A 22,513-nucleotide genomic window follows, 5' to 3' on the forward strand; every position below is an offset into this window, starting at 1 on the left:
GCAGCGTGCACAGAGCCAGTGTAACCTCTGGAGTTGAATAGAGTCAATTTCACATCCGAGCTCTGCTACTTGCGAGCTGCTCCTTAACATATTTGCTTCTCAGTTTCCCCATCTGTAAAATGTGAATAACACTGGGACCTAGATAAGGGTACTGCCATGTAGATGACATGAAATATATATTCTTAGCGTCCCCTCTGGCATCCTGCTGTAAATACATGCCATCCATGATTGACAGGACTTATTTGCTTCTGTAGTTAAGAACTCATAGTTGCTTGCTTACTGCACATTCCATACTGTACTCCTTACCCATGTGGCTATCGAGCCCTTGAAGCTTAGTCAGCTTGCATTAAGATGTACTATAAGTGCAAAAGGTTTTTTAACAAAATGAAAATTATCTCATTTGTAAACATAAAATTTATTATCTTTATATTGAATTCATGTTGAATCAATAATATTTTGGATATTACAAGTTGAAATATTCTTATTAAAATTCATTTTCATGAGCTGGAGAGTTGGTTTGGTGGTTAAGAACACTTATTTTTGCAGAGGGCCTGAGTTCAATTCCCCGCATCCACATCGTGGTGGTTCAAAACCACTTGTATGTGATTCCAGTCCTAGGGGATGTCAGGCACACAAATGGTACACACACATGCATGCAGGCAAAATGCTCACAACACATAAAATAACAAAATAAATATATCTTTAAAATGTTTAAAGTTTGCATTGTCCTTCTACCTTCATAATGCCACAATTAAAACATAAACTTCATATAGGCCTATGCTATGTCACTCTTGGACAGAGTAGCTCCTCTATCTAGATTTTCTATCTAGAGGGGAGGAAAAAGATCATGTAGGTAGTAAGAAACTCAAAGTGAAAGTTGGGAAGGACAGTGCCTAGCTGGGGGCCTAACTGGAGGGTTTGTGTTAATGACTGCTAATACCAGTACTGACAACATGTTTGGAAGTGCTATTGTTCTGATTCCTGAACTCATTTTCCACTTCCAGCTACCCTCTGTAGTAAGCACTACATCAAACATCTCAATTTTTTGCTTCTGTTTTTAGTATAAAAATAGAAACTAAAGCTCTGAAAGGGCCAGACACTTAACAAAGTCACAGCTGAGAACTGTTAAAGCCACCTTGGGTTGAAGAGATGAGGTTAGATTTAAAAACTCCATGCTGGATTAAAATCTGTGGTGATGGTGGGTAGAGAGCAATTATAAGACCTTCAGCTGGTTCCCTGGTCCTCTCTGGTGTTATACCTCCCCTATTCACAGGTGTTTAAGGAGTACAAAAAAAAGCATGCTTGCATTTGCCTTTTGTGAAGAGCATATCAGGAAAAGAAATAAAAGGAGAAGCCTGGATGGACTCCATTTCTTAAATGAACTTGCCTGGTTTTTCACCAGTGAGATTTACTAAAAGTGCAAGAAGTAGAGACTTCCTACTTCCCATGCCAAGTAGCTAAGAGCTGACAGTGTCTGTCTGTTCTGGAGACAAAGAAAAATCACAGGGTACCTACTGGAGGAAACAGGGTTCAGTTCTTCTCTGTCTTGTCCTAAAGGTGGAATTCTTCTCTAAAACGATTTTTATCATCAAAGAGCAAAGCTGAGTGAGTGAAGGAAACTCATTTGCAAATTCACATTAGCACAGAATCACTTCACAGAGGAAAACCACTGGAGATACCAAAAAGTGAAGTCAGGAGAGATGTAGGCTTTAGATAAAACTCTCCTATTATTGCTAAGCTTCCCTTGTGCTATTTCCAGAGGAAAGAACTCTAATCTCTTCTCTGGGTGTGCTGTTGTTTACCCTGAGCTACTTGCAAATATCTGCCGCCATCTTCATCTTCATGCAAAAGTTGCCGGGGTAGGAGAGGAAGGGAGGATTATATATTCGTTGCTCATTTCATGCACACACACAAAAGCCTACTTCCAACAAAAATTATGGAAATCATTAACATTTACTTTCACAATCTATAGTTCACAGAGATTGAATAACAGTTGAAAGCCTTTAACACTTTGCCTCTGGTTTTGTACTGAGTTCTCCAATTCATTGTTTCCAGGGTCTCTTGAGGTACAAAGTACAAAGGTGAGGTTGAGAGAGATAGCCTGGCAGGGGGATTGTCTTAAACCATCCCCAACAATAGCTTTATCTTCTTCCACTGGAGGGAATTTATCCTAACTACAATGTTTGCAGTCAAGTCACCATAGCAACACTATCCTGGCACTTTCCCCAACAATGAAAAGGCCAGAGTAAGAGAAGTTGCCCGAGTCTGGGTGTGGAGGGCCAGCCATCAGCAGGACTCATCCTGTAGCACTTTCCAAGAAGGAAGGCCAGGAGATAAATGGCTTACCTTTGGAGTGATTGGGCAAGAGTGTTTGGGCAGGACACATAAGAGTCAGCAATGGCTACTCAAAAATTCAAGGAGTCAATTCAAATAATCAGGGTATACTCCTTCAGTGATTCGCTTTACTGGGAAGAATCACTTACCACTATCAATGTTAGGATCTAACCTGTTGAGTGTTTCCAGAAATTGTAAGATTCTGTATTTGAGCCTTTATTTTACTTTTCTAAGTAAAGCCCCTTAGCTTCAATCATATCTCAAAGCTTATGAGCCAGATCTACCATTCTACCTTAGTAAACATGGGAAGAGAAAAATTAACCTAAAGATACAGAACCATATTTTTCTCTTATTTCTTTGCTTGTAATATTTTGACCACATTGCCCATTGCTAATCAAAATGTTAGTGAACAATCATTTTCTTGATACCATGAAATTCTACAGGTGACTGCCTTGGCAGGAACTCTGATGGGAGTTATATTCTGGGAGGCTTCTAAGGGAGTATAAAGACAGCCTACCTTGGGGAGCTAATTATGTAATTGGGGGAATAGTATATCTGGGAGTCAGTACAGGAACAGAACGTCGAAGAATCATCAGGAAGTCAATGCAAAACAGCGTATTTTAAGAATTGTAGTTGAAATTTTATTTTATTTGTGTGTGTGTGTGTGTGTGTGTGTGTGTGTGTGTGTGTGTTCCACCTATATGTAAGTGTCAGAGAGGCTAGGAGAGGGTGTCGGATCCCTTGGAGTTGGAGTTTTAGGTGATTGTGAGCTACCAGGTGTGGGTGCTGGGAACTAAACAGCAAGCTCTTTGAATGGCTGCACCCAAAAACTGTATCTAAATAGTTCGATATAAACTGAACTCTTGAGGAAAGTCCATGAGGACCAGAAAGAACTTAAATAAAATTACAAAAGTGTTTGGACTTGAACAAGTTCAGGGAAATAGAGACTCCTTCAGTGGAGGAGAAATCCAAGTAACATCGTATGTGTGATATATGTTAAACACAAGTACATGCGGGTAAGTGGGATAGCCAAAGGAAAAATAAGACCCCGACACGAATGTCCATCTAATCTATGCAAAAGATGGGCACAGTTCAGGAAAACATTAACTATGAACAGGTAAACAAGCCTATGGCATCTTTCTGCATACACTGCCAAGGTCTTCTGTCTCAACTTCTACTTAACCACTGATCAGCACTTGTTCCTACCAGCTGAGCCCTTGGCTTATCAAAAGTCAATTGAGCTTATCTCAGAGCTTATTGGTGATTTATTCATGCATGCTTGTTTGGGAAAGGGATCCTGCTCTGTAGCCCAGACTCTCCTTGAATGTTGATTTTCCTGGCCCAGCCTCCAGAATGCAGGAATTATAGCCATGTGCCACCATATCTGACTTCACTTTGTGACTTTTGTGTTTACTATAATTACTAACATCAAGTATAAAAATGAGTGGTAGTTACATTATCTTTTAAGGATTTGATAAATCTGAAACCTAAATAATTTATTTTTGAAAGAGGGAAAAAGAAAGATTTGGGAAATTGTAAAGTTATAGGGTTCTATACTCAGCATTGCAAATGGCTTTAAGTTTTTGGCTCTGTTGAAGAAATTATTCACACAGATGAGGCTTTTGAAGTCCATAAGAATTTCAATGTAGCAACCCAGTCAGGGACAGACATTAAAATGAACTACCATAGCCTTACTTTAACAGTGTGCATTTATAGAATTTATCTTTAAAAAGAGTGGTTAAGGTATTAGCATGATTTTAAAATATGAGTTCTAATTTTAACTGGTTTTTAAAAATCAATCTCTCACCAACAATCTCAAGGCTATTCAATGAAGACCTCTAAGAAAGTAAATGGGTGAATGCCATGGCTAATTTCTATTATGAACCTTATAGAATTCTGAGTTACTTGTCCGTGAGTTTCTAGAGAGGTTTAGCCGAGGTGAAAAGAACTATACTGAATGTGGATGGGGTCCCAGCTTAAATAAAAATGAAGTAAATGGAACAACAACCTTCATCTCCCTGTGTTTGCTGTGGATGCCATGTGACCACCTAGTCAAGCTCCAGCCAGCGTAACAGCTGTCACCACCCTACCTTCAATCCCATGAAAGATTGTACCCTCAAACTGAGAGCACAATAAACTTCCTTCCTTTAGGAATTTCTTTCATAGCAATGAGAAAATCAACTAATATGATGAGTGTGTACATATAAACTGACTTATGCCAAAGATATGCAGGTGCTAGGGTTTAGGCACCCCCACACACATGCACACGCACACAAATATGCACACACACACACACTCACACTCACAAGTCTTCAGGGGTCTTTGCAGGATGGAATCAGACCAACACAGTATAAAACTGGACTGCAAACAACTTGAAAAATTTTACTGAAGGTCTTGTGAGAAAATGAGAAAGAAAAGATAATTAAAATTTTCGATGTTTTGCCTCTAAATATATTGAAAATATTTAATGATTGTTGTTTTAATGGATTTATAAAATATTAGCCTGCCTGGAATACCCACATGTCTCAGAGAAGTTCAAATGGGCAAATGGACAAAAGAGAATGTGGGAGGTGGGTTTCTAAGGACAGGATAAGTGGTTAAGAAGAATGGTGGGAAGAATTCTGAAGGGTATAAAGAAGGAACAGCTTTATATGGTTAAGTAAAAAAAACATTAGCAAAGATCTTAGTAGCTTGAATTCAAAGGAAGAAAGAGTCATATTTAAAACAATGTGAAGAACTTTAAGAAATACAGATATTTGTCTGGAACATGGTCTCTCTGTACTGGCTAGTTTTATGACAACTTGACACAAGCTGGCATCATCGGGGTTTCAATTGAAGACGGAGCCTCAACTGAGAACATGCCTCCCTAAGATCAGGTTGTAGGTAAGACTCTAAGACATTTTTTAAATTAGTGACTGATGGAGGAGGGCCCAGTTCAACAAGTCAATTCAATAGACTTAAGAGGGGAAACTGTAGAGTAAAAATCTACAGCAGTAAAGGCACTAAACTGGATTTTCAAAGTGCTCACTATAAACTCTGAGGGTCATTGCTATTGAAAAGGCCTGCTACTCAGAGGAAGAAGGAAGTGGTTTTCTATGTTGATCACTCTGCACACCCAGGCAGAGTTCAAACGGTGGGCACTGCTTGATTTAAATCCACAAGATGTAGTGAACATAGGAGACAAGAGACTGTACTCTGTGATGATGGTATAAACACTTCTGGGCTGTCCCCAGGAGAACAGGAAGTCCAATGGCTTCTTACAGAGACACCAATGGCCATTCATTAGAAGGAAAACCTTTTGGTGTCAATTAGGAATGGTCAGGAATAAAGGTGTATGCCTTGGGAGGGATGGTCTCAGCAGCAATGGCTGTACAGAATCAGAGGAGGGTGACCATCAATCGTGGAACCTTAAGTAATAACTGACTTCTACAGCAGGGTAGGCAGTGGAACTTAACTTTATTGCCTCTGACCCATTCCATATTGATTCAGAGAATGGTTTTTCTATGGTCCACAGAAAAATATGCATGGGGTACTGTGACCCTATAAACATCTTTCTCTCTATCTTTCTGTCTCTCTCTGTCTCTGTCTCTCTGTCTCTCTGTCTCTCTCTCTCTCACACACACACACACAATTAAGACAAGTTTCACAACCAGTGTTTATGCCTATGTGACATTCTCTCATATTTTCTTTTTTATTCTATTGCAGCCTCCTTTTGAAAAATGGTAGGTCAGGATCTCCCCAGTTAGTTCAAGTACCTTCAAATCCATCATCTTTTACAGTTTGAGAACTGGTATCCTTGAAGCTGAGGTGAAGGTGAAGCTTAACCGTCTTACAGACATTCACCAGGTAACTGGGCTCAAGGTGGCCACATCACACTAGGAAAATGTGTTTGGGAGTAGAATTTGTTGGGGGCAGAAAGCCACACTCCAGGGGACATGGTAACACAGGAACAAGGACCTGAAGAGTGGAGGCCACCCTCTGGCCAGAGGTGGAGGGGAGCAAACACATAGTATCACCGGATATATGTGCTTCTTTCAAAACTATGATGGTCCCCAATTTAACATTTAATATTTGCTGAAGGACATTGGATTCACAATGGCCTAAGAGTATCTCCAGCTCCCGCTTTGTTCTCCACGAACAGCTGCTCATGAACCAATGCCATGGGTGTCAGAAATCTCCCGGAGCCTGGAACCCAGTGGTGCTAGTACAATGATCATTACCTTCAGGTGATATCACCTTCCTTAACTTTCTGTCTTTCCTTCTAGACTGCAAGTTCATGGATCATTGGGACTTTGCTCTATGTTCCTTGAGCAGTCTGCTTGGTCTTTCAAAAATGCAAATACTGAAATTGCTTCCCTCCTTAAAATTTTCTGTGGTTCCCTTTTCCCTTCAGGATAAAAAGCAAACTCTTTCTTAATGCCTTTCTTGGTCTGACCTGTGCTCACTCTTCTCTCACCACGCATAGCTCCAGGCTTCCTAAGCGATGCCAGGAACATTTTCTTCTTGCCTCCAAGCCATTGCTTAAGTGGCTTCCTCTAGCCTAAGCCTTTCATATAGCTGCCTCCCTCCTCTTCCGTAGTTATCTCCGCTGTGTCCTTCCTAGCTACTGTGAGAAGCCTGCCCAGACGCCTTCAAAACTGGGTCACCCACAGATATGTGCAACTTCGATGTGTCAATTAAAACTTTCAAGATTAAAAATAAGTTTAGATGCCAACCATGCATTCCCCAAAGCCTGTGTCCCTGCCTCTGCCGTGTCACTCACCACTCTGGACTATGCTCACCTACATCTCTCATGACACCATCCAAACCCTAACCCTTGCGTCACAGCTTATTCACCTCTAAATCTCTTGCCCATGATCTGTACATGTGCGTTAATAACCGGGCTCATATGAATAGATGTTCACATTTGACTCTTAATAAGGGTGCTTGAAGAAACTAAGATATGTTAGGAATAACATCAGCTGTCAACCTTTATGGGAACACACTACTGAAGTCTTACAGACCACAGCTGCTTTCCTGTGGCAGTGGTATAGGAGAGTAGTTGAAACAGACGTCATATTGCTGGTGAAGCAAAAATGCTATCTGGTCCCTCAAGAAAAGGCTTGCCAAGCCCTGACCTATAATTATAATCTTTAACCTTCTATGCCACTGTGACAATCTGAAAAAGCCCATGTACCCCTTCTTAGAATGGTTTTATGTGCGCACATTTAAATATAAGACCACAATCAATATGTTGACAGCAATAACCTAAGAAGTAGGTTTTCATATGTACTACTTTATTGAAATGTGAAATAAAAGAACTCAGTAATGAATTTCAGTCACTATAATAATTTCAGTGTAGTGGTAAACATAGCTGCGTTTTTGAGATATGTGCAACAATTGCAATGCGATAAGAAAAGACCAATCTAATGGTGATGAAAGTCCCACTGTGTTTTGGACTCATCATAGATTTATGAACACAATGCTGAGTTTCACTTGCCAAAAGGAAGAATATAGTTCTTTTCCAGCCAAGTACAGAGACCCCTTGAAGTCTATCTAAGGGGCCCTTTAGGAACCTGCAGACTGCAAGATAAGCCCTTGGCTCTATGGGAAGAGACACAATCCCATAGATTCACGAGGGCCAACAGCACAGGAGTGAGAGAAAGCCCCATGCACTCATGCAGCTTCCACTGCCCATCTTCCAAGCTAGTTTTATGCAAATTTTGCTCCCCACAAAAATGAACTATGTGTGAAGTCCAAACCACATTAAGTCATCACATTAAAAAAATCTTTTTGACCTTCAGCTCTCTCCGCTGCTCTTTATTTACATATTGGTCTAAACTAATTAAATGACAAACGGATGGAATGTGGCAATGATAAACTTGACTGGCAGTTTGTCCTAGGTGGGCCAGAGGAGAGCATGCTTTTTCATTGGCAGTTTACGAATGGCTCCCACAGCTGCTATACCAGAAGTCAATTTATATGAACTCTTACCACTCTGGCCAGGAATTCATTTGGAACATTCAGAAGGAAGAATTGAAGTTTGTAGGGATGTACCTGTAGAACTCGGGGTCCTATTTCTGCAAAAACATTTCACCCTTTCACCTAAGCCTGAGGCCTCAATGGCTAACAGAATTTCTAGGACCATGTGCCAGTCTGCAAGGTACTTCTGAGACTCTCAATTTAGAAAGTAAAGCAATAAAAAGGAATTCTTGCTTTCACAAGGCATCATTTATTAACCTGGAGTCTCAGCTGACATCTAAGCCAGCCAGGCTTCTTTTCTTATTGCTAATTTTGGTCCTTTTGTCAAGGAGGTCTTACACTAGATCACCCTAACTTCCTAAATACTTTCTCCCAAAGGGGTGGGCATTTTCACTGTTTTCCAGTCTCTCTAAATTGATTGTATTACTTCTTTGGGACTCAGTATATAGTTCAGAAACAGGGTGACTTACTCAACTGACAAGAACAACATAGTAAACATAGTAACAGAGAATACAAGAATTTTCAAATGTTTTCAATACTAATATTTGAGGGCTAGAAAAACCAGCACAGGGGCACAGGGCTATATTCTTCTTAAATGTTGCAGCAATTCATCCGGTACTGCTACAAATTTTATTCATGAGTAAAGTTCCGAGAGGAAAGCTGGTGGTTCACCTGTCTATGAAGACTGCTAAATCTTAGGTTTGACTCTACCTGGGTGAAGTTGCAGCCAGAGCCTTCAAGTGAGTCACAAATACTGAGATTATTTGAAGCTTCACCACACACTCAATTGATGGCCTTCTTTTTACATTTAGTGTGCACTTGCATGCATGTGGGTGTGTGCATGCATGCATGTGATGCATGTGTGTGCATGTGCACATGAGCATGCTCTCATGACAGTTCACACAGGGAAGTCAGAGGACAACTTGCTGGAGTCAGGTCTCTCTTTCCATCATGTGGGTTCTGGAATCAGGGTCTGCAGCAAGCTCCTTTACCTGCTGAGCTATCTCATAAGCTCCTGCTAACCATTGTGTGGTTAGAAGACAACAGCAGTACATATCTTCCAATGGTAGCTGGACAGTGGAACAATGAACCAAAGGGGCTGGGCCATGGGTAGGAGGAGCATATGCAGATCCAAGTTGGGTCTTTCTGGCTTTTGTATCTGCAGTTGGTGAGGTAGGATATTGGCTACCATAGTGGCATCTGATACTAGTGGCAAAAGAGTCCTTTAGCCACATTTCTCTAATGCTTTTTACATTGTCTCCTTAAAGTCAAATGGCTGGTACTGTAATCTTTTCTAAATGGCTCAAGGTAAAACATAAAAAGTCTTCTGTGGATCCCTCTTCTAAGTTCTGAGAGACATCTTTTGTCTTTTTCTTTCCCTGATCATCTGTATTTCCTGGTTAAAGAAAGTCAGGCTCATAGGGTTGCCAAGCTTGCTCAGGGTTACAGCTAGTGGTTCCACCCAAGGCTACAAGTGTTCAAATCTTGCCCAGCACCTATATGACATGTAATACTGTGGAAGAGCCAAGGTTACAGGAAAGGCTCCATTACCTTTAGTAACACATTCTCATAGTTCTCCTCTCCCTGTCTCAGACTCTCCACTTTCATTATGGCTTCCAAGTAAATTCCTTGTACCCCAATCCTTGTCTCAAGCTGTGCTTAGAGGGAACTGAAAACTATGGGAGTTGTTTGAGGCTCAGGAGGGAAGGGTCATGTCTAGGGCCACATGGAGACAGCAGAGTTAAAGGGGCAGCATTCTCTTCTGGGTCTTCTAGTTCTAAAGACAAATATTTTCATTTTCCACTTCCAGTGTAAAGGCAAAACTGAGAAACTGCTATTTCCATCTTTTATCAACATATCAGACACAGACAGAGTTGGGAAAATATATGTTTTGGTGCAAAACTAACAGCAAATAAGAACCACCATCCTGCTGGGGATTATACAGATGATCTGCTGGGCGATAAAAAATTGCATTTTGCAAAGTTTAAAGTGTTACATTTTGTTCTGTTGATGTTGTCTAATTTATTTGTGGGAGTAAATCATGTGTTAAATTCCCCCTAGGCCTTTTAGAGGAGAAAAATGGAGTCTGAGAGCTCCAAGTGTTGCTCATTTAACTCCTATTAGACCCGGGATTAGGATTGTTTCTATTCTAGGCTCACACCAGGCTTTGCCTACCAGGTATGTTGAGAGACAGGATTATGTGCTACCCTCTGGGAGGAGCCTTGATCTCATCTTTGCCATAGTGTTCCTCCTGCCTCCCTTCCTCCTTTCTCTCCTCCTCCCTTCTTTCCTTCCTCCTTTTTTCTTCTCCTCCTTTACTCCCCCTTTCCTCTCTTCCTGCCTTACTCACTCTCTCCTTTCCTTATTTCCTTCCTCATTTTTTCCTTCCAGGTTTTCCTATCATCCATTTTCCACTTCCCAAGAGTTGTTCTACAGTTTCCCCTTGAGGGTTTCCCACTCTTGAACACTTAGCCTACACACTCCAGGTTTGAAATCCCTCCTCTACCACCACCACCACCACCACCACCACCACCACCACCACCACCGCCGCCGCCGCCACCGCCTACGGTTGCTTTCAGAGCTTACAGTATGACCAGTGCTTGGTTAGTTGACACATTCTCTTTACACTGGCCACGGTGATGAGCTAGGAAAATGAAAAAGGACCCAGATTTGGCTAGGCAGAATGCACATAAAAATTGTGCTGGGTGCAAGAATACCATACTCTCTTGCTAAGCTTGAAGACCACAAAACTTAAGGGTGTGGGAAAGCCTGCTGGGAAACAAATCGATAAAGCAGAGAGATGGATGGGCACAGACTACTGAGAAGGCATGGATGTAGTTCTCTCTGAATTCAGACTTGCCACTGGACCTTACCGTCACGGATGCCGATACAATATTGCTTCAATCTTTTCAAGTTTCTGCCACTTGGAATTCAGCAAGCCCCGCCAGAAAACAAGATCTGAAGACATAAATGTCTGTTTCCCACAGCCCAGGAATAAACTGGGAGGTCAGGACAAAAAAATAACTCATCAGATCTTGACAGGACCCTTTGACCCAGGTTCAGAAAGCCCGAGGAACAAGGTCCTGCTGATCTCTTTATGAATCCACAACATCAAGGCCTCAGAGGGGCCTCTCATCTTTAATGTAGGACCCACTACTTCCCTTCACTCAGCTTCCACCCGGAGTCAACTGGAGACTCAAACTCAGGTCAAAGACCTTGCATTGGGAATTCCTTTTGTTCACCTTTTCTTCTCTAAAGGAATAAATAAAATTGTACTGCAGCACCGGCAATCATTAGTTCCATATGAATTTCCACAGTCCACCAAACTAAGTAACAAGAACTTAAGATGTAAAAAGAAGGGAAGAAAGTTGAACTCAAGCTCAGAAATTTGCCCCAAGGTAATATGGATCTGGAGAGCATGGTGTTTGTATATAAAGAGTTCTTCCCTCTGAGAAAAGCCATCAAATATTTACTTCAAATACAATACTTTAAAGTCAGAAGGGCAAGTTTCAAGCCTGAAATGCAGGCCAGCTTGTTGGTAACATTGCATAAAAATTTCCAGGGCTCAGAAGAGTGGCAACAAAAGATGTAAGGTAGAGGGGACAGTGTTGCCAATGACTATTCATCAAAGATATATGTTGACCCAATTACAAACTTTTTCCTCAAGACTTTGTACCACCTTAAACCCACATTGACTGAAGTCAGATGAAGATCCGTGCCCTGTGTAACACCATATGGGGAGTAACTGTGGTCTGTGATATGACCTGTGACTCACCTCATGAACTCCACAGAGTAGGACTGAATTGGGGCACTTCCTTCATTTTCTCCAGGTTTCCAAGAGAGAGCCACTTCAGAATTAGAAACCACAAGGACATGTGGCTGCTGGGGTGCGTCAGGGGGCAGACAGGAATCTAGGTAGGATGACAAACACAGCTAGACTTGGCTGGTGGTCTCAGCTGATGGAGAGATTGGATACATCACAAACAGGTTCACATTCTACTACTGAAACATTTGTTTGGTGTGGCCTCAAAACCCAAGGCAAACAAGCAAGCAAAACAACCCACAGATGCTTTATTATGTAATAGCAATGGACATTATGTGTCCCCCTAGAATCTTCTGCCACACCCCATCTCCTATCAGTTGCTCATCTGTTTCCATGTTGTAATTGGTGCTTTGTGTGTGTACTAAGAACCTGTGATAGGGCATGTGGGATGTGCCCTCATGTGTAAAAAAAGATCCCATCACCTGGTACATGCTACTGTGTACATGTCCAGATTTCCATACCTTCAAGTTTTAAGTACACTATTGTTTAGGTCAGGAGGACTTTCCAACCATTCTAAACACTTCCTTTAACACAGGCTAGAGATTGAGTAATGCCACTTCTCAATAGAGAGCACAGTGCTAACGGTAACCACACTGGACCTGACATTGTATTCCAGTGTCCACCTCTGCATCACATGGATGAACAGTTGCTGGATATTTTCCTTCTCTCTCCCCTTCCTCACTGTCTCAATTCCTACTCACCTGTTAGTCTTCCTTTTTATTGTCTCAATGAGTTCTTCCTGCATCCCTATGTGTAAATCCCTGCAGCCTGTGGGTACCACATTTAAAAGGATCTGTTACTATATGCTATTCAGTCAATATCTTGCCTTACCCTGATGAGTTCTGAGAGAGCAGAGGCATGCTTACTGTGGTCACCACTGGCCTCTCAGAGACCAAGACAGTATTTGGCATATGCTGTTTGCTGAATGAATGCATAAGTAAATGGAAGCCCTTTCCCATTAATAATTAATTTGAGCCTAATTTTACCTTGAGACAAAGTGGTCACATGCCGAGGAAAGCTAAGTCTCCCTTTGCCAGTCTGGCTGTAAGCAGCTATGCTTACTCGATATTCAGTGCCTGGCTTCAAATCTCCAATCACTTCTTCCTGTCAATAATCAAACAAGAAAGGTTCCAAATGTGAAAAGTTCTACTTGAACACTGTAGACCAGTAGTTCTCAACCTGTGGGGTTGCAACCCCCCTTGGGGGGTCACATATTAGATACCCTGAATATCAGATATTTACATTATGATTCACAACAGTATCAAAATTACAATTATGAAGTAGGGACAAATAGTTTTATAATTGGGGTCACTACAATATGAGGAACTGTGTTAAAGGGTTGCAGCATTGGGAAGGTTAAGAACCACTGATCCGGACAGTTTCTGTAAGATTTATATCTTGAGATCTTTGGGAATTTGCTTGGGACAGAGACTGTTTGCTCTATCTAGATTTTGGTCCTGTTACAAAATCTTCAAAAAGCAAAACATCGTAACGTATTTCTCAAGTCCAGAGGGCTGATCTTCATTAGGAGCTACACGGAGCCCCAGAGTTGGAGCTTATTCACACATCAGATGCTGCTCTCAGGCTGCTGCAACTCAGGATGGGATTTTCTAGGGATACCTCTGGTTCTCTCTTTCCATTTGCAAATTGCAACAGTGAGGGACCAGTCACATGACAGACTTGAATTTTGATTTTTACCCACAGAATAAAGGATGAGAATTTTGGTTCTCAAAATTTTAAAGCAATGGAATCACCAAGAAAACTTTCTTAAGTTAATTTATGGGCTTGTTCCCAGAGTGTCTGATTCAGGAGTGGAGCATGAGGAATGGCCTGAGAATTTGTTGCATTTCTGACACGTTCCCAGATGATGCTGATAGTGATGCTGATGCTGGATGTTTCCTCCCCCCTGAGAACTACTAGAACTAATGATGGATGTACATGTGAACTTCCTGGCAGAGCCACACTAAATGGAAAGCCCTAGCTGAAGAAGAGTTGCTCCTTCAGCTTTGGGAAAAGACACTTGTCCCCAGCAACTGTGTTAAATGGGAGGTGCAGGTGCCTTTATCAGAGAGAAGCCATGTATAGTGCTGGCGAAGGGGACCAGCTTGGAGACAACCTGTCCTGGCGTTGACCCTGGTTCTTCCACCCCTTAGTATCTGTGCCATTCACACCAAACCTCCTGAGTCTCAGCTTCTTTAGTAAAGGGCACACAGCTGCCTTTTATGATCATAGCATTAGGATTGTTTGTGTACCACTCTGCAGTTGGGATGGAGGACATGTTCAAGAAGCAGGCTGTGATACCCACTGTCCAATGTCTGGAATGACTCTCCTCTGCTTACTTAGAATCATCATTCACTTCCAGATTCCAACTCTTCCCTTCACAACTTTCTGGACCACTCAAACCTGGTGGTCACACCTACTGAATATTTTGTCACTAATTTGGCCCTTATATACATATAGCTTGAACATTTCTAATTCAAAACAACAAAGTCCAAAGGTTTTTCTAACACTAATATGGCATCAGAAGCAAAAAATTGTACATTTGACTTCATGTGACAAGTCATACAAAACCACTTGTGAACTAAGAAAATTGTGTGAAATTATCTTTAAACTATGTGATAAAGTATAGATGAGACATAAGTTTGATTCATGTTTATAGTTGGGTCCTATCTGAATTTTATCTCATCATCATCATCATCATCTCTCTCTCTCTTTCTTACACACACACACACACACACACACACACACACACACACACACACACATAAACATACACACCGAGTCCAAAAATGTTTTAAATCTGAAACTCTGATCTGAAGCATTTGAATAAGAAGCCACCAACTTGCACTGCAAACTGTTACCGTTTCTCAAACAAGGCTGTTAACCATTGAACTATTTGAGAGCTGGGTTCACATCTTAGTTTTACTCACATCATAATTATATACTTAAACATCATTTTCACTAAGAAAAGTTAGGAGGTTAAAAATCCTTCAAAAGCATTCAACTAATAGTCATGAAAACGTAAAGCACCAATTGTTAATCCCCTGATTATGCATACCTAACCAACTCTCAATTAATCCTCTTTCTACTAGGAAAAAAATTAAATAAAATCACTCACTCCCTTCATCCTTATTCCCAAACCAGAAATTCTTGATATTTAGATATCCATTCTCCTCCCTTCCCACCATCCAATCAGTTATCACTGTAGCTGATGACACCTTCTTCATTCCACTGGAATCTGTCTATGTTATTTTATCCCAATAGCCGTTAAAGTCTAAGCCCTCATAATGAAGACAATGGGCTGATTCTATCTACCATACATACTGACTGTACTCCAGTTTGAACCTCACCCACACTGATATGCTAAAGTTACCTTCCTAAGTCTCAAATTAAATTCTATCACTTTACACTTTAAAATCCCTTAGAACAGCATATGTGTGTCCCCCTTGGTCATCCTTCTAACATCATCCATGCCATCGCCCCTTCCTGCATTCTACATTCCAGTCATACCTAAGAACTTGGCAGGGATCACACTTATGCTATTCATTTCCTTGCCTCTGGGCCTTTGAACCTGCTACTCCTCTCCATGAAATGCCCTTCTCCCTACTCTTGCCTGGCTCACCCTGGCCATCCTTCATGACTCAACTGAGACATTACCTCATTTCTCTACCCCATCCCCCAGTCTAGTTAGATGCACCTCCTCTATGTTTCCTTGGTGTCCTTGGTGGGCCTCAGTCTTAACACTACTCACCTTGTATTGTAATTGCTTGTTATTTGTCACCTTCTCCCCACCCAGTTAAGGATGGGATACAACTTTCTATTCCCCTAGTATCACAGAGCTTAGCATTGTACTGCCAGACACACATCCAGTGCCCATATGGGGTTTTTGATGCATGAATAAGTGAACTGAAGTGAAATGAAAGAAATCAAGAGCCAAGATATCCCAGAGAAGTGGATTACCTCATCAAGAAAAGAGTTTCAACTACTGACCTCTCCATCTTGATCAATAGTACCTTCTATGGCTTGAATGCATTCCCCTCAAGGTCATGTTCATATTTAATATAGACCTAAATCCTTAGTACCACAGTACTATAGCCAAGTCCTAGGTGGTTAGATCATGAGGACAGAGCCCTCAGGAATGGATTAATTCCATTACTGTGGGAATAAGCTAGTTATTGTAGGAATAGGTTAGATGTTGAAGGAACTGGCTCTTGAGAGTGGGAGCAGGAGGCTCAGAAATTCAAGGTCATCCCCGACTACATAGGTAGTTTGTTTGCAGCCAACCTGGGATACAGCTACCCTGTCTCAAAAATAAACAAATAGATAAGTGATAAATAAATATGTTAAAGTATAAATAGAAGTGAGCTGGAAACTCTCACTCTTGCACATTCTTGGGTTCCTTCACCTTCCACAACGGGATGACGCAGCTGCAGTCCCTCAGCAGATGCTGAACAGTATGACTGTGGTACTCTTGGGTATTCTGCACTCAGAAACACAAAGCAAATACATTCTCCTCTTTATAAATTGCCCATGAGGTTCTGTTGTAGCAGCACAAAACAGGTTAAGACAGCACTCTTGCTCCAAGCTCTGCAGTCAGCAACTCTGAAGACACGACTGAATGTCCTTTGCCTACCTCCACGCATGTCCCCAGCCTTGACCCCATCTTCTGTTTCTGTCTCAACGTCCCTTGACTCCTTGTCTGGGTCACTGCTATAGCAGTTCACAAGATGTCTGCTTATAGTCTTCCCTTTTGCTCTTTTTCTCTCGCTCTATCCTACACACACCTTCACAAAGGATTTCTGCTGAACAGGAGGCCAGTGTCTATAGTGCCCTCCTGCCCTGCTTCCTAGAATCCTAATTCTACCTTCTATCCCAAGGGTTAGGTCAGGATGAAAGGTATAGAGTCTAGAGGCCATATGTAGGTCCAAAACCTCAGTTTTGCTCTTCTCCCAACTGATACTCCACACTTGTCCCAATGAGCAGAAATACTCTCAAACCAAATGAATGCTGTACAAGTTTTCACTGCAGGATCCCGTTTCTCCTGGAAGTTACCATAATATAGGAAAATAGAGGAAAATCATGTAATTTTATAGATTACCATTGATTTTTCCAGATTTGATACCAAATTTAACTATCATTAATTACCATTTCTGGATGTTTTATTTACCCTATGTGTTTGTCTTTGAGCATATACCCTTATTCAATTCAATTTTCTCAGGACATATACTTAGGAAGCAACAAAGTAAGGATCCAAGCCCTCCTCACTATGACTTCAAAACCTGAATTTTAAATGAATCCCGTCTTTACTGAAAAGTATTGTGATGTTTAAATCAATAATAAGTACTTACAAACACTGAAGTCTAGATTATTATGTAACTACAATCATGAATGTTCATAGACCAGAAATATAAGTGTATCAGAAATACAAACCAAGAAAATTTGTATTTGTGGAAGTGGGCATATATGCATTAGCAAGCACTCAAAGTGCTCATTAGATATGGGAGACAGCACTACCCTCAAATGGGGAGACAAAGGCCAACTGTTTCCAGTCCATCATTTCTTATGCTGAGATGTCAGCCAGATGGCCTAACTGTTAGAGGGTCAAGAGTACTGAGAAGCTGGGGTCATGAAGAAAGAACTGGATTCAGTGACTTACTGTCATTTCTTCCACTGACACTTCTCCTCCCAAATAGAATTCCTCAGAATATTGTAACTTGTGAGAATCCGTGGGATGATTAGTAAGATACCAGACAATTCTACAGGTCTTTACATGTCTGCCCTTGGGTGTACTATAATTGCCATTTCAGTCTTTCACAGAACTGCAGAAAATGTTGAATATGTTCTTCTCTAAATAAAAAAGGCTTTGCTGTCTTCTGTCGCTTTGTCTGAAAACAAGCTGAGATGTTCCTCTCTCATGCACTTCTTTTGAAGATGCTTTCTGGGAGAAGCCAGAATGAATCCAGCAGCCTCCCCAACTCCTTCTCACCAGAATGAATCCAGCAGCCTTCCCAACTCCTTCTCATGAGAATGAATCCAGCAGCCTTCCCAACTCCTTCTCACGAGAATGAATCCAGCAGCCTTCCCAACTCCTTCTCACCAGAATGAATCCAGCAGCCTCCCCAACTCCCTCTCCACTTATTTCTTGTGTTTTTTTTTCTATTTTTTATTTTTGGCAAAGTTGGGTGCTACAAGATAACCCTGACTTTTATTTGCCTATTATTTTCTGAAATGCAAACTCACTTTCTAAAGTTGCATCCTTTGTAACTACAACACCAATAACATCTGACAATGAATCTCTGTCCAGTGACTCACATCTGTAGGAAATTTTAAAAGGCAAGTCATTTATTTCACTGAGCTCAGAGAGAAAGTTCAGGTAACTGAACAATGTATCTCTTCCCCAAGACTCTTGCCCTCTTCACAGATTGCCATGGCATCGCACTTGCATCTCATGCCTGATTTAGCCAAATGATTTTATGTAGCATTTTGGAATTTATAAGATTTAGGCACACCAGTGCATCTTTCGATCCATACAATAGCTTTGAGAGGTCAGTACTATCATCATCACTTTATAGATGCTGAAACTGGGTCAATCACCATGAAGCTACCTCAAGCAAAAGTGAATCTAGCTCCCATTATAAAACGTTCCATGACTTACTCTTTCCAAACTCCTCTTTGCCAGACATAGCACATGAATATCTATAGTTAGCTTCTGGTTGTCCAAAGTTCATTTGCCTTCTGTATCTACTTCCCTAGTAAGCCCTTCATTCACAACTTGAGTTATGACTCTATTTCTTCATATTCACTCACTTCTCATTCATAATAGAATCTCTGCACTTCAGTTGGGCCATGGCAAGAGATGTCCAACCTCCCTTCCTCTGGCATAGTGACATGATGAAATCAACCCAATAATACGGAAATGAAAATGAAAAGCCAATTTCTGAGCTATCCCTCAGAAGGAAGGTTGTGTGGTCCCTTCCCTCTTTTCCTCATTCCTTGGCTGTAATGTGACTGTGGCAGTTAGACACATTTGACCATGGGGATGAGGGAGCAAAGGGTTGGCAGAACAGTGGGGTGGGAGGGAGTAGAGAGAGAGCTCATCAGTACCACCTGTACAGTCATGAGTCTCAAGGGATCCAATGCTCCCCCCCCAGACACACACATGCATGCATGCATACGTGTGCATGCGCGCGCACACACACATACACAGAGCTCATCAGTACCACCTGTACAGTCATGAGTCTCAAAGGATCCAATGCCCCCCCAGACACACACATGCATGCACACACACACACACACATACACACACAGCGAGACAGACAGAGAGAGAGAGAGAGAGAGAGAGAGAGAGAGAGAGAGAGAGAGAGAGAGAGAGAGAGAGAGAGAGAGAGAGAGAGAGAGAGAGTCCTCTATGGACCAATGTAGCTCCAGTCAGGAAGCTAATTTACCCCTGTTCTGTCAAAGAGATTCTGAAAAGCTCAGTGACCTTGGTGAAGGTGACCTCTGCTCAGCTGATCAGAGTGAGAGCTAAAAACAAATACTCCGATTTCTAAGTTTTCTCTCTCCAACTTTAGATATGGCCTGAACAGAATCTGTATTCTGAACCAGGCAGACCAGTAGAGTCCGAAGAGCTGCCCAGAGCCTCCAGGTAAAGTGACACAAACTACTAAGATAGCAGAAGAAGCCATAACTTTCTATTTCTGTTTTATCTCCTCTTTGAAGACTCTGTGGGATTTTATAATGTACATAATATATTAGTATAGCCCTACATGTATAATTTATAAATCCATAAATATACATATAGTGGTGTGTGCTCAAACACTTAACTGAGGATACGCAATTGAAATGTAAGAAAATCATCAGTCTCACCATTACTTTCTGTTTTTAATTCTCAAAAATATCAAATATCTGTTGCTGGTTTTCATTATTTTGTTTTCCCAAGTGAAGCTGCAAGTCGTCTTTCTAAGACAATAGATAAAGTGGGTGCAAAAGTCCAACCAAATCCAGAAACATATGGAAGAAGACGCATAAATCCACAACTAACCAGTGGGCCAAGCTCCTGGAGTACAATTGAAGTGAGGGAGGAGTGATAATATGAACAAAGACCACGGTGGGGAAACCCATAGAATCAGCTGACCCGAGCTAGTGAGAGATCACTGACTCAGGTCTGACAAATGGGGAACCTGCATAAGACCAAACTGGACTCCCTTAATATAGGTGACAATGGTGTGACTGGGACAATATATGAGGCCACTGGCAGTGGGTCCAAGATCTAACACTAATGCACAAACTGACTCAGTGGAGCCCATTCTATATGGAGAGATACCTTGCTCAGCCTAGACACAGGGGTGTGGGGGTGGAGAGGTGCCTTGGTCCTGACTCAAATTGATGATGGGACAGACTTAGTAGACTGCCTCTGGGAGGCCTTACCCTCTCTGAGGAGAGATGGGAGGAGGGGGGAAGGGGAAGTGAGAGGAGAGGAGGGAGAGGCAACTGGGATTGGAATGTAAAAAGTAAGTAAGTAAATAAATAAATAAATAAAGACTAACCAAATCAGAAGTTTCTAGAAAGAAGACTATCAAACAACCTCTAAGAATTCCACATTGCCAGCTAGGTTACTTTGGCCAAATTATCTTCTGTATTTCCCCCTTTCAATGTATCATTTAAATCATTTGTCAACCTAGTTCTCTACTAGGCATTCAATCTGGGAAATCAAGTCAGTTTAATTTTGGTCATGGGGTCTGTATCACCATCAGGAAAACTCTGGGGCAGTTAAAAGTAAGGATAAGAGAGGTTCAGGGCTGCGGGGGCATGGCTTCCCCCAGTATGCTGTTAATGAGTTAGATATTTTCTCTTTTTCAATCAGCTTCCCGTAATCTTAGAACAGAGTTCAAATGACTTCAACCCTTTAGCCTTTCTTTGCCATGTGAGATAATACATCAGGCACAAAGACCCCAATTCTCCTTCCTTAAATGATTAAAATCCCACTTGCTAAGCAGAGGATTAGTTATCTACAGTGGACCTTATGTAGGACCGAGGTAATGCAGGAAATTCAACATTTTGGTAAAGAGGACACCCTTTTCCTGGTCCTGGGTTTGGTTGAGATTGAATTTCCTAAAGACATGCAAAAGTTGCCTGATGATCAGGAGGTTCCCAAAGAGAGGGAAAGAAGGGAAACCAGAAGAGAACTAAAGAGGAAGAGGAAATTCGCAGGCTGAATGTAAATTATATTAATCACTTCAGCAAGAGTGCTAAAAAGTGCTATAACCACTGCCTCATTTAATTCTCACCACATCTACATGCTACAGGTTGATATGCTAAGGTACAGAGGTTCCAAATTTCCTCTGCTTGGGCACATATAACTTCTCAGATACATTTTGTACCATCTTGGACCAAAAAGAACACAAAGAAGTTCCATTTACTAAGTAGTTTTATTCAGATTCTTTCTTAATATTAATTCACAGAGGTGTTACTGTTTTCCTTGAAAGATCATTATTATTATGAGTGTGTTTGTGTGTGCATGCTGTGGCACATGTATGAACATGTATGAGGGCAGAACACAGCTTTGTGAAGTAAGTTCTCTCTTTCCACCTTTATGTGTTTTAGGAAACAAACTCAGGTCATCAACCTCTTTTACCCATCAAACATTCATGCCAGCCCAAAAGTTTTAAAATATTACACAGTGCTCTTATAAGGTTTGCTGAAGACCCCTGAGGTACTCTGACACACAGTTTGGGAACCCTCGCTACTATCTGTGGCCTCGGAGAGCTTTAGGATCCTTATTTTGTTGGTGGGAGGCTGAGACTCAGAAAGATTGCGTGGTTGATTTTTTGCAGTCCCGGAATCTGAACTCATGGAGAGCTATTCTGCAAGCCTTCTCACTCTGTTCTCTTGGCTTATTGTGTTTATGCATCATCATTAATTCTATATATACTCTAGTACTGTATATTGAACAAGTGTCTTCACCCACACCAGAGCATATAGGCACCCAGACGTATGTGCATACACACATGCCTATCCCTAAGGCCCAAGCCATTTCCTCCCATTGGGAGGTTATTCCTTTGAATCAGACTTTCTAGAAAGTTCAGTCTCTATTTTCAGCCCCAAGTTTTATCTCTTGACTACTTGTGTCAATATTTATCTTTCACTTTCAAATCCTGCCTATTAAATGACAAGTTAATGGCATCTGGTCTTATACTATTCTCGAATTGCTTTATCAGGTATAAGTTTTGGTTTTTTTGGATTTGTTTTATGTATTGGGTTTGAATGCTGGGACCCTCCCATGCTAGTCAAGTACTTGCCTCAACCACTTTTTTCTTTTACCTTTTCCATTTTCTTTCTTTCTCCTTTCCTTTTGAGACATGGCCTTAATAAGTAACTTATGGTATATCCTTGAAC

The 22,513-nt window shown here is 41.3% G+C and overlaps 1 protein-coding gene across 2 annotated transcripts in view; it reads right to left on the minus strand.

Annotated features, from left to right (window-relative positions):
- Egflam (EGF like, fibronectin type III and laminin G domains) overlaps positions 1-22,513 on the minus strand; it is a 164,435-nt gene that overhangs the window by 68,752 nt on the left and 73,170 nt on the right. For both annotated transcript variants that reach the window (XM_040757593.1, XM_040757592.1), the window contains exons 4-5: positions 13,105-13,222; positions 12,071-12,206 (exon numbers count right to left, since the gene is read on the minus strand). In XM_040757593.1, coding sequence (XP_040613527.1) covers positions 12,071-12,206; positions 13,105-13,222 — 254 coding nt within the window. The remainder of the gene's footprint in view (positions 1-12,070; positions 12,207-13,104; positions 13,223-22,513) is intronic.

Source organism: Mesocricetus auratus, unplaced genomic scaffold (genome assembly GCF_017639785.1).
Source record: "Mesocricetus auratus isolate SY011 unplaced genomic scaffold, BCM_Maur_2.0 Super-Scaffold_100015, whole genome shotgun sequence".
NCBI classification, from domain to species: Eukaryota; Metazoa; Chordata; class Mammalia; order Rodentia; family Cricetidae; genus Mesocricetus; species Mesocricetus auratus.